Here is an 11,982-nt window from a genome sequence, read left to right on the forward strand (position 1 = left end):
GCTTCGGTGTGTCAGAGAGTTTGCGCGTGTGCGTGTCCGTTCGTCGTTCCACCATCGATCTGACATGTGACTTGAGTAGCTGATTGGATGTGTGTCCGATTGGTTGGCTTGCGTGAGCGCTGTGGGTTGACTGGATATGTGACTCAGTTGTTTTGTTTGCCTGCCACGAAAGCGGACCAGTTTGGCCGCGTGTACCCAATACACCCGTGTCCGTACTTACGCGTTCTTCTGACTTACTGTGAACCACAATACTAGGCAATCCCAAAGATTTTTAGGGGAACGTGTAGCATTCGCAACCTCCAGAAATGTACTGGTCGTTGCAAAAGACTCTTAGGAGATCACCGAAGGAATCATTTTTCCTACTTAGACAGCTTACACATAGGTCATGATGACGTAACCGAAATTGGCCGGAACAAGTTAAAAGAGTTCTGTGCTAACAAAAAGAGAAGCCCAATTAACAGTTTGACGTGAGTTTACCCAATCAAAGATTATAGTTTGATAATATATCAAAATATTAGTTCGGTTTCGTCTTATGACCCCATACTGAAGTAAAACTTAGTGACAGAGTTAATCTAATTTAGTTGCCTGGTACTAGTCCCATAGACCTACGCCTCGTTAAGTAACATATTCCTCAGAAAGCAGCTGTGATCACCAGGCGTCGATATAACACAAGCTAAAAAACGTTTGTGAGCAAATGCAGGTCCTTACAAACCTTGTCTCCGAGCCATGTTAGTCGTGGTGTTAATGTGTTTATTTGCTTTGATTTGGGTCTAGGAACTAGAGTGACTTTCCTGAGGTAACTTTCCCGACGCTGTCAACAATCAGTTTTGACAGTCCACTAGATGCCCATGTTTTCCTCCTGTATGTATCTTGTAAAGTTCTGTCGATAGTTGACACATCACGTCGTCTGTGAGCAGACTACTTGTCCACAGCCGGCCATTCTGTTAATGAGGCAACTTCTTTAATTACCTTTATTAATTTCATTCCTTCGAGTTTTTGTGAACCAGTAACATGTTTTGGTAAAATCAGAAAGCACCATCTGCTAGTGAAGTGAAAATAATCCGAAAGCTGCGCGAGGGAATTCATGCAAGGAAAGCAGAATTTCGTGGCTGTTATGCATAGATATGATAGTTATGGTGTGGCAAAACGTTTCATCCTTGTGAGAATGAACGCACGTGAATCACTGGTTTTCCTTGTGGGTCACTGTGACCTTTCCGGTACTGTAACAGTACACGAACACTGAACACAGAAACTTGCGAACCTGTCTTCCGTGACCAAAAGCAATCAATCAATCACAGATAACGCACATCGTCCTTGGAATTGCGCTGGATCATTCATTTTCCAATAAAAGCCAACATGTTCAGGTGAATGCTGCTAAGTAGTACGAATGACGCTGTTTCACTTGGTAGCGATAAGCCAGCAAAGAAACCTAAGGTTTAACGGCAAAACATCGGTATAGCAACTGAAGCATGTGCAGACTAGAAAATGGACATCCAATGAACTAAAATCAACGGTTTATAGTTTTTTTCACTTTCCAGCATAGAATTATCATTAAAGTAAGGAGTCTAGGTGTAGTTACCTACAGTTTACGAGGCTTCACCGCACTTCTGAATTCTTCCTCATTTTCACAGAGACCTGGGAAATGTGAGTCGAGACAGGTATGGATTGGTTGTCTTACTGAACTAATTTTTTAAATGCGCACGTGATTAATGAATGTGAACAGTTTTAGCAGTGAACACATGACATAGGTTCTACAGAAATGTGGAATTTACTTTTTGCCGGCTGCCAAACCTAATGGCTATCTAAAATCGGCAAAACTGGTTGGCGATCCCATGTAGATTGGTTAAACCGATCGAAATTCGCAACCAAACCTGGGGTGGATAACTAAATCCGGGACTAGTAAACTGGTAATCCTTTTAGTTCGACTCCCCCTTTCTCTCTCAACATTTCAACTGAGCCCTGAAAGGTTTTTTTTTTAATAAACCTTGGCTCTCTGGTGCGCTGTTTCACCTTTTGTCTGGAAAGTGAAATTTTCAGTTGTCTGGATATGCCAGCCCAATTTCCCATTCTGTCCCGTCTATTCATACTAAAGGTTTCCATTTCCTGCGGATTCATCATACTTCGAGCGCGGTCACAGTCGCATCTAAGTGTTTTTCATAGAAAAACCAACCGACAGTTGACAGTGAAAGGAGCCAATGTTGGCTTGTTTCCACTGGTTACCGTTGGAAGCCAAAGGCACAATGCTCCTTCTACAAAAATTTCACAGTTGTTGCTTTGCTTCGCAACTCTGGTTACTCCACTCGACGACGTCACAACCTCAATGGTGCTGTGAAATCAGCACGGCAACTTGCATCTTCGCAGAACTGCTTGATACTCTGAACAAATTTGAGACATTCCGTGGGAACGATAGTTGACTAGGCATATGGCGAAGAAGTCTAGAGCACAACAATCACACGCGAAGCTCGTTTGTTAGTAGCGTTTGTTTGCCGGTCAGTCAGTTTCACCAAATGTCCGCCACTGTAAACTCTACTGGCCACGTAATCCAGAACGTCTATTGCACAATAGGCGTTGCTACGACATCGTTAATTTATGCTGAAAAACCTGCGCTTGAAGTGGTCCTAGAACCAATCAGCGGACTTTATCCCAGTCATCCTCACTCGTCTCTGAGAGAGAAATAAAGAGCAGCCACTCCATCAAATTGTTGTTATCAGGACGAGTTCGTCAGTCTAGTTGAATGTTCAGTGTGTCTTCGTGTCTGTTCTATTGTAGTTTATTTTAAATTTGACGCATGCAGTAGTGGATTCTATCGCTCAGCTGTAACACCCTTCCGGTGCCTGGCTGCCATGCTACCCGAAGGAAGCACGAGGTCTGGAATACTGCCAGGTTGCCCAAGCCTAGACAGGGGGGTCGGGAGGCAGAGGTCGGGTTCGAACCACGGACCTTCCCGTCAGTAAATTCGCGTTCCAACCACTTGAACCATCTCTCCCCCCACTAGTGGATTACGCTTCATACAAAGAAGGAAAGGATTAAATGTTTGAGGAGTCGTTCAATTGAGTTTTCCATAGTTTACCTTAAACGACGATAAAAAGGGATCACGTTAAAAAAAGCTGGAGTGTCAGGGGTAACTGGAACGATGAAGAGGTGTATGACCACAGAGAACGTGCTAAGAAAATATGGAATATATTCATACCTTTTAACATTGTTCGTCGCTGGTAGCTCTCTTTCAGCAGGTCGGTTAGAAGATTGCGGTTCTTAATTTTCAGGCGCAAAAATACCGTTTGTTTTCCACCCTCTGCGTCACCAATCACGTTTATTATCCGTGACCGAATGTCACAATGCCCTTAGCTTCCCCTCTGTTCGCTATGTGGTGAAAAATCTCTACCCCTTAATAGAAAGGACCTGAAGAACACACAAGCCAGTTCAAAGAACTCATTCGCAGACCCAAGTTTGGAGCATCAATCTTATGACCCGTATTATAGGATTCATTTGTGGGACCCATTCACTCTCCTATGAGCAGAGTGGGCATTATTGCCTAGTCATAGCGTCATTGTAAGCCACATCAACGATAATGGGAGGACAATTACAGGCTAATTTCCTTTGCTACGGTATGGTTTCCGTCGTGCGTCGTGATTCGGGGAATTCGATTTGAATGCTTGACATTGAGGCAACCACGGTAAAATGTGGAACACTGCAGATTCTTATAGGCACCAGCAGACCAGGGCGAGGGCGTCCTGACCGAGTGGATTTTGGAGGAGCTCAATAAAATTAATTTACGGAAGCCTCACTTTTGGTGTTTTGATAGGATCTGGAGAAATTGAGCTGTGGGATCTGCAACGGTAACTAGTTGATATGACAAAACAGCCCTCATGATACCACTGATCAGGTGTGTGGTATGGATGAGAGATGACCCTCATTCGTCCAACCAACGATGGGTATCGACCGTGACAACACAGAGCGAGTGGTAGTGGGAAAACTTACGACAAACGCCCACAGTTTGCAAAGAGCGAAGATGTTGCGATAGCGAGTAACCGTATCAACCGAGTGAGCTATGAGGCAAGGACGATCGGAACGTCGTCCCACTGGGAATCAATGACATCTGTGATATCAATGAAAACCACTCTTTGTACAAGGTCATCACCCGATCTACCACAATCTCAGATTTTATTGCCAAATTTGATTAAGCGGTGCTTTGAAATTAGAGATGGGGACCTGAGAGATCATCCTGCAGTTTATGGAGACGCCAACCATCTGTAACATGTATATGTAGATCCTTATCGATTTTACGTCGAATGCGGCACCGTTTAGCTTTAAAAGGATCCAGTCGGGAATTTCGAGCGTTGCCAAAATTATGCTTCCTAAAGCCTCTAATAAAATGTCCGCAGATAAAGAACACAAATGTTCGACAAAAATTACAGCCAACGTTGAGCCTGTTCACTGGTGTACAGATATATACTTGTGAATACATCGTCCAGAAGACGAGGAAATACGCTGGACGTGAGTAAGTTTTGGTAAAAAGAGGTTTGCTAGGATGAAAACAAAATCTTCCGAAAGTGACTCAGTATTTATTCGGTAGCATCACGATCAAATGTTGAATGCCAAGCTGTTTACAGTGCTCCTTACAGCTCCCTGATGTCAAGTACTCCAACGACATCTAACTGGTGACGGGAATGTCAATATAAATCAAAATAATGAGTTTACACTTCAGGAGTGTTCATTCTTTACTCAGACAACCCACGAGATTTCGGATGTATTTCTACATACTGTTAGGAATAGCGATTTGTCCATTTATTGGTAAACCTTCATCTCATGAACCTTTCGTCCCCCAGAAAAACTGAGGGACATGCGATTTAACGTCTTTCTGACTACATGGTTCTCCTTGTAAATGATTATAAGTTACGGCTTAATGGCCAGATGCATTTGCTTTGATGCTGTTAGGCGTTTTTGGGCAAATACGGTATTGCACTGAGAATCGACGCTGCACTTTCCTTCACGCTGTTCCTCCCCTGCACATAAACTTCAATCGCTTAGAACGACGCGTTTCACTACTCATTTTGCGACAGTATCAAAGGCCAAATCAAACTACTGGCGCAACAGGTCATCTGTACACCACAATTTAAGGACTACACACGATTTCGAATAAAGGAGGCAGGTGACAATCTGAGCTATCTAAATATTTGATACTCTATTTACGTTACAGTGGTTGCCCCAATAGGGAAAAATCTGAAACCATTCCAACGGCGTGACACCTGGGTATCTCACGCCGCATCCTATATGCAAATTCGTTATTTCTCTAAAAGCGTGGCTCAAAAGTGAAACCTCTATATAGTTTTACCACTGGGTGATAATTATTCGGGCACTTAAGATCTCCTTACGTGGCCGCAGTTTTATTAGGAGTTTTTTTTAAACGAACTAGAGTCCACTGTGAGCACGGAGTTCGTATTTTATTGGCTGCGGGTGGCTTCACGCATTTCTCTACAAAACGATGGGAAAGTTTGCGGAAAGGCTGGTTTCTTAGCAAGTTTTTTACGTATTAGATTTGCAAATAACCTCAAAACGACTTGGACAATAATCAAGGACATTATGTCCGCCCAAACTCATACTGGAGTCAACATTAGCAACCTGGATGAGAAATTCTATGGTTGCAGCAAGCGTCCCGCTGAAGCCAAGGAATTCGTCACAGCTAGTAAGTTTTTTGTTTTGAATGATGGTCAGCATACGTTATATCAGGCATAAGGCAAGGTTTGAGCATCACCGGTGTACCGAGCCACCAATAGTGCCGCACAAACTAAACAGCGGTCTTCTGGGTAACACGCTTGTCTGGTAAATATTAGCGATATAGTGAACTACGACCAAGCCATCAGACTGGGTATGGTAGTCGCGGTACCGTCATCGCGACGCCGTACTTTGGTTCGTGGACAGCTTCGTAAATGAGCATCTTTGATGAGCCATCGTAGTTGGGATATTCTTGGGTCCATTAAGGGTTTATGGTGGTTCACTGCTGCCCTTCAAATGAGGCCGTCAGACAGCTGTGTCTATACTGAGGACTCAAAATAGGAAGATGTGTCAAAATGTCTGCCAAAAAGTATTTTGATGTGAGTTAGAATGCCTCCCGAAATAACAGGCAGTAAAAAGGTACCACCACTTCTAACTACCACAAAGAGACGACACCGCTCGATTTTAAAAACGATAATCGATATATACGTGCCGATGATAGGTCTACGATCGATGCAAACTGGTGAGGACATATGTGAGTATGATGAAAGTGTACTGGCTAGAGTGTACGAAATCAAGATAGCTGTTACAGCCTAAAGAAAACCGTGGAGCTTTGCAAAAACAGTTGCCTTTGAGGTGTCATATCACGTGTATATTGGAGCCTCGTAGCATCGTTCCTCTTCTATCCTCTATCCATAGAGAGATTGCTCGGGATATATGTCACAACTATGGCAAGCTCAGACTGGAAACAGCCGTTCGACAAAAGTCTCTTCTATTTTAGTTTTCCTTTCCTTTATTGCAGAAAGCGTGTTATGAGGTTCATCATGCGGGAAGAGTACATTTTGGGGAGGGAAGAGAGAGTAAGAGGTGTCAACCGTGCAGTCTTTTGCATCGTTGTGGACAGGAGGTGTGGAGTGGGCGGACGTGTTATGGGGATATACGGAGAGACCTAAATGCTTCCTTACACAAAGAGGTGTCCGTCGAGAGCGTCCTCTCTCCAGCCCTACTTAATTTCGTGATAGGCGAGATAATAAGACGAAAGCTAAATTGCCTTCTGGACCCGGTTTTCAAATATCCGGCACAATATCTGGCACAATCTAGACAGACATCGTTTTCATCCTCGAAGAGGACGAAAAGGCGCAGGTGTTTTTGGATGAACTGATCGAAGTCATTCTGTCTGCTGGTGTGCAATTTGTATCCACAAAGTGTCACTTTATCATAATTATGTTTGTTCCAAACAGATGGGTGGCGTACCGTCAGGCCCGATCATAAGGGCAGGTGTTTTGAACTGATCGAAGTCATTCTGTCTGCTGGTGTGCAATTTGTATCCACAAAGTGTCACTTTATCATAATTATGTTTGTTCCAAACAGATGGGTGGCGTACCGTCAGGCCCGATCATAAGGCTATTCAGAATAAAGCCTAAGTTTGTCCGTAGTTTCAGGTAATGTAACAGGTAGGCGATAAGGTGCAGTCGAGAGGATGAAGGGCATAGTTACGGACGCGCTATCAAACTGGGTATAACAGTACCATTCTATCATCACACTTAATTAATTCTTTTTCTGGACAGCCCCATAATGTACGTCATTTTTGGTATGGTTTTGCTGATATATGCAAATCTGTGAGGAGGGGGATGTTTTTGGTTGGCCCAAGAAGTCCTCAGAAGTAGATCAGAGCTTATATAGGATCTCAGGTATTTTTCTGACTCGGTTAGAGAGGGAGTGTGGTGGAGCGTTTTATATACACTTGAAGTTTTATTAGTTTTGATTACAGTGTGACAGATGAGGTCAGTGTACAAACCTGCAATGCTCGGGTCGCGCTTGCTAATTCAAAACATCTACGGCGTCAAGGCGGTATATCCGTGAATATCGGGGAAGATACGTATAAGTCGCTATTGATTATACATTTTCTCAGGAACTCTGTCAAGTAGAAAACTGAGAAGTGGACTGATCACACATTATGTTTGTACCGATGCAACAAAAAGTGGAAACGTGATTTGATAAAGGTGGTTGTGTTGTTCAGGCATGGGATGTTGGCAGTCGAACGACGTATGGATACAAAGGACCGCCATAGGTCGTTGGATTAGGCTAATATGTATGGTTAGGATATCACAGTCACCTACGAGCATTGCATGGGCCCGGTAGTTACTATAATGAGCCTCGGCTGGTGATATCATGTATAATTATGAGTATGACGGGCCATTTTTTGCCATTAGACTTGGCTACTTGGCATAGTTGAAGAACCATACTCAGCGCTGCACATAGGCCAAGGTAGGCGACATTTAATGCAGTTATGTGTATGACGGACCGTCACTATAGATAGCGGACTGCTATGGGTATGACGGGCCATCATTTGCAGTTACATTGGGACACCAAGCAAAGCTGAAGCCTAATAATCACCGTCGCATACACGCACCGGCCTATCAGTTTCAAAGAGTAGTCGAGCCAGGCGATATCGCCTACAGTTAGGAGAGTGAGATCCTGTGAGAATTGAGTTTCGTACGTATATCGGTACAACCCGACAAACTAGAAATCCAGAATTCAGCGAAGCGTAACAACCAACACGTATGTATTCGAATTGGCGAATATGTACAGCATATGGAATACTAAAACAAGAGAATAATGAATAGAGCAACGAATAGAGTATCAGTCATGTTCATCACAGATCCGTCGGTTCTTTATCGTGTACATGCTTTAAACTTCGGCGATACCCGTTTTGGACAACCTGTTTGTTTGTTATCCACTCCACCTGGCTTATGATCTACATCCACATGATTTCAAAAGGGATCAAGAAAACCTGCGATTTTATATCGGCTTCGTTTTGCCTCTGTTTATTTGGCCAGCCTGAAAACAAGCCCGTTGCTCAAACAGTCGCACACCGCAGATCAATCGCCCAAAAAGTAACGACCGTTACGGGGCTGTCGGAAAACCGAAATATGTCATGCGAATGAAGACACGGCACTGCCATACCCAGTTTGATAACACCCGCAACTTTGCCCTTCCTGTTCTCGACTGCACCCTCTTGTCCACTCATTCCATTAACTGTAAATATGAACAAGTTCTTCCAATGACCACAGCTGCCTCCATGACGTATTCATTCCAACCTACTTAAACTTTCGTTCGAATTTAACCATTTCTCTGTGTCTGTGCAAAATTCAATATCTCTCTATACAGTTGGTGTTCCAGTTCGTGTGTTTCTATTATCTCTCCCTTCAAAGGAACTACTATGCACGACTCTACAACAGCAACACCAGTGAGTCCCTACAGTTTCACTGTACACCATGTTTCCGAGATTACTGTTACCATTTATCCGTCTTGCTGACCCCTATACGTCATCATCCTTACGCTTTTTGTGACCCTGGCCATGAGTTCGACAGTCCAAGGCCACGAGGCCTCAGCGGTGGTTTCAGGTTTTAGCTCAATTTGATCAGCTGGATGAAGCCAACTCTGCTGCTCCAACATATCTGATGTTCTGGTTCCTCATTTTGCACTTTTGCACTTTTTGTCATGCGTCAGGCACGAAGCCTCTTGTTTTGCTCTCCTTCGCTTTGTTTTTTGCCCACCAACTTCAAATCCTAACAATCCCATCTTGCTTGGTATTCTGTCCAAAAACTCACGGGCTTCCTTGCCCGTGCTAGTTCAGCAGTGGCAACGTCTACATCAGATAGTGCCCACCCCTAATGACGCTGTCCGTTTTCCTAACCCCTGCGTGCCCCGCCAATCATGCCTCCAATCTGACTGCAAGGTTATGGTCGTGCCTAACGGCATGCCACCGACAAGATGGGAATAAACATTATTATTATTTTCCATTAGGTTAGGTATGTGTGCATAGTTTAGGCCTCATATTCATCGGTTCGCACAAGTACTGTGTTCATCATAAGTAGCAAAGATAGGCGACAACGTGTACAACCACGAGTGCGGCAGATTAGGTTAGGTTAGGTTACCGGTTAATCAACGTCGCACATGGACGCCGACCAAGCAGGTACGACAACTAGCCAGGTAAGGCGACATGAAGAACAGCAATGAGTATGACAAGCCATCAGATTAGGCTATCTCGCATAGTTGAGGCCTTATTTTTACCGGCCTGCATGGATAATGGCCTGATGTTTACCATAGGTAGAAAAAATAAGCGGCATCACTTATGGTTGTGGGAATGGAAGACCGTCGTTGGCCATTGGATCATGTTATTGTGCATAGGTTATGTCTCACAATCAGAGTTACACATGAACGCTGGCTTAGAGGTTACAATAAATAGTCGAGACGAGCGATAACGCGTAGACCGTTGGTCATTGTATTAGGCGGCCGTGCATAGGTGAGGCCCCATAAGCAACGCCTCACACAGACACCGACCCGGTAGTTACGATAAGTAGTCGGGGTGAATGACAACGGCTGCCGTTTTCACTACGGTCGCTTTATGGCGGAGATCACCTATAGAGGAATGAAACCTGCAGCTAAATCGTTACGCTCTCTTATCTACAGGCTAGCTATTCATATCTGGGAAATGTAGTCATCCACAGAGATGACCCACGCATCTCCACTGCACAATCCATGCTGGTCTCTAACAATGTTGCACCCAGTTTTAGCTCAATTTGATCAGCTGGATGAAGCCAACTCTGCTGCTCCAACATATCTGATGTTCTGGTTCCTCATTTTGCACTTTTGCACTTTTTGTCATGCGTCAGGCACGAAGCCTCTTGTTTTGCTCTCCTTCGCTTTGTTTTTTGCCCACCAACTTCAAATCCTAACAATCCCATCTTGCTTGGTATTCTGTCCAAAAACTCACGGGCTTCCTTGCCCGTGCTAGTTCAGCAGTGGCAACGTCTACATCTGATAGTGCCCACCCCTAATGACGCTGTCCCTTTTCCTAACCCCTGCGTGCCCCGCCAGTCATGCCTCCAATCTGACTGCAAGGTTATGATCGTGCCTAACGGCATGCCACCGACAAGATGGGAATAAACATTATTATTATTTTCCATTAGGTTAGGTATGTGTGCATAGTTTAGGCCTCATATTCATCGGTTCGCACAAGTACTGTGTTCATCATAAGTAGCAAAGATAGGCGACAACGTGTACAACCACGAGTGCGGCAGATTAGGTTAGGTTAGGTTACCGGTTAATCAACGTCGCACATGGACGCCGACCAAGCAGGTACGACAACTAGCCAGGTAAGGCGACATGAAGAACAGCAATGAGTATGACAAGCCATCAGATTAGGCTATCTCGCATAGTTGAGGCCTTATTTTTACCGGCCTGCATGGATAATGGCCTGATGTTTACCATAGGTAGAAAAAATAAGCGGCATCACTTATGGTTGTGGGAATGGAAGACCGTCGTTGGCCATTGGATCATGTTATTGTGCATAGGTTATGTCTCACAATCAGAGTTACACATGAACGCTGGCTTAGAGGTTACAATAAATAGTCGAGACGAGCGATAACGCGTAGACCGTTGGTCATTGTATTAGGCGGCCGTGCATAGGTGAGGCCCCATAAGCAACGCCTCACACAGACACCGACCCGGTAGTTACGATAAGTAGTCGGGGTGAATGACAACGGCTGCCGTTTTCATTACGGTCGCTTTATGGCGGTGATCACCTATAGAGGAATGAAACCTGCAGCTAAATCGTTACGCTCTCTTATCTACAGGCTAGCTATTCATATCTGGGAAATGTAGTCATCCACAGAGATGACCCACGCATCTCCACTGCACAATCCATGCTGGTCTCTAACAATGTTGCACCCATTGGAAGTTGAGATCCATGGGAGAGTGCTTTGTGACCAGGTTCGCGAACGATCATCTCATTTGTTAAACCTGACGAGTGTAAGGCAAACCAACGTCCATGACATATCTTTCAGAGTGAAAGTCGCATTGGAGGTTTTTGGATGCTTATTAATCCTAACGAACACTGAAAAGCGCCAAAATATGAAGAAGTGCGATTCCATTTTTTGTCTCGTGTTAACCGGTAACCAAATGCGAATTAGTGATGGTTCCTGACCTTGACATTTTGCTCACTTAAACAAAATGCTACAAGCAAATTCCACCGGAAGATGCGAAGGGATTAGCCTGACTTCCAGTTAAAGTCACAACTCCGAAAACTAAATTTTTTGGCTAAACAATTTGGATGTGTTTCTATTCAGTGGCGCATCTAGCTCGGATGCAGGGGCTCCCTGAATTAGAACTGGGTAGTTGGGGCCCGCTAAACAGTTACGAAGTTGCGAGCAAACACCTGTTGGGACGAGGTGGTAAAGTAGAGGGTAGGAAAAAACTACTGGT

At 44.3% G+C, this 11,982-nt stretch overlaps 1 protein-coding gene across 1 annotated transcript in view; it reads left to right on the forward strand.

Annotated features, from left to right (window-relative positions):
- T265_01926 (hypothetical protein) overlaps positions 1 to 2,954 on the forward strand; it is a gene marked incomplete at both ends in the record, with an annotated part of 6,193 nt that extends 3,239 nt beyond the window's left edge. Inside the window, 3 exons of the mRNA XM_009166052.1 lie at positions 1,539 to 1,556; positions 1,632 to 1,644; positions 2,712 to 2,954. Of these exons, the coding sequence (XP_009164316.1) occupies positions 1,539 to 1,556; positions 1,632 to 1,644; positions 2,712 to 2,954 (274 nt within the window). The remainder of the gene's footprint in view (positions 1 to 1,538; positions 1,557 to 1,631; positions 1,645 to 2,711) is intronic.
- Positions 2,955 to 11,982: the final 9,028 nt, after the last annotated feature.

The sequence above is a fragment of the Opisthorchis viverrini genome (assembly GCF_000715545.1).
Source record: "Opisthorchis viverrini unplaced genomic scaffold opera_v5_21, whole genome shotgun sequence".
NCBI classification, from domain to species: domain Eukaryota; kingdom Metazoa; phylum Platyhelminthes; class Trematoda; order Opisthorchiida; family Opisthorchiidae; genus Opisthorchis; species Opisthorchis viverrini.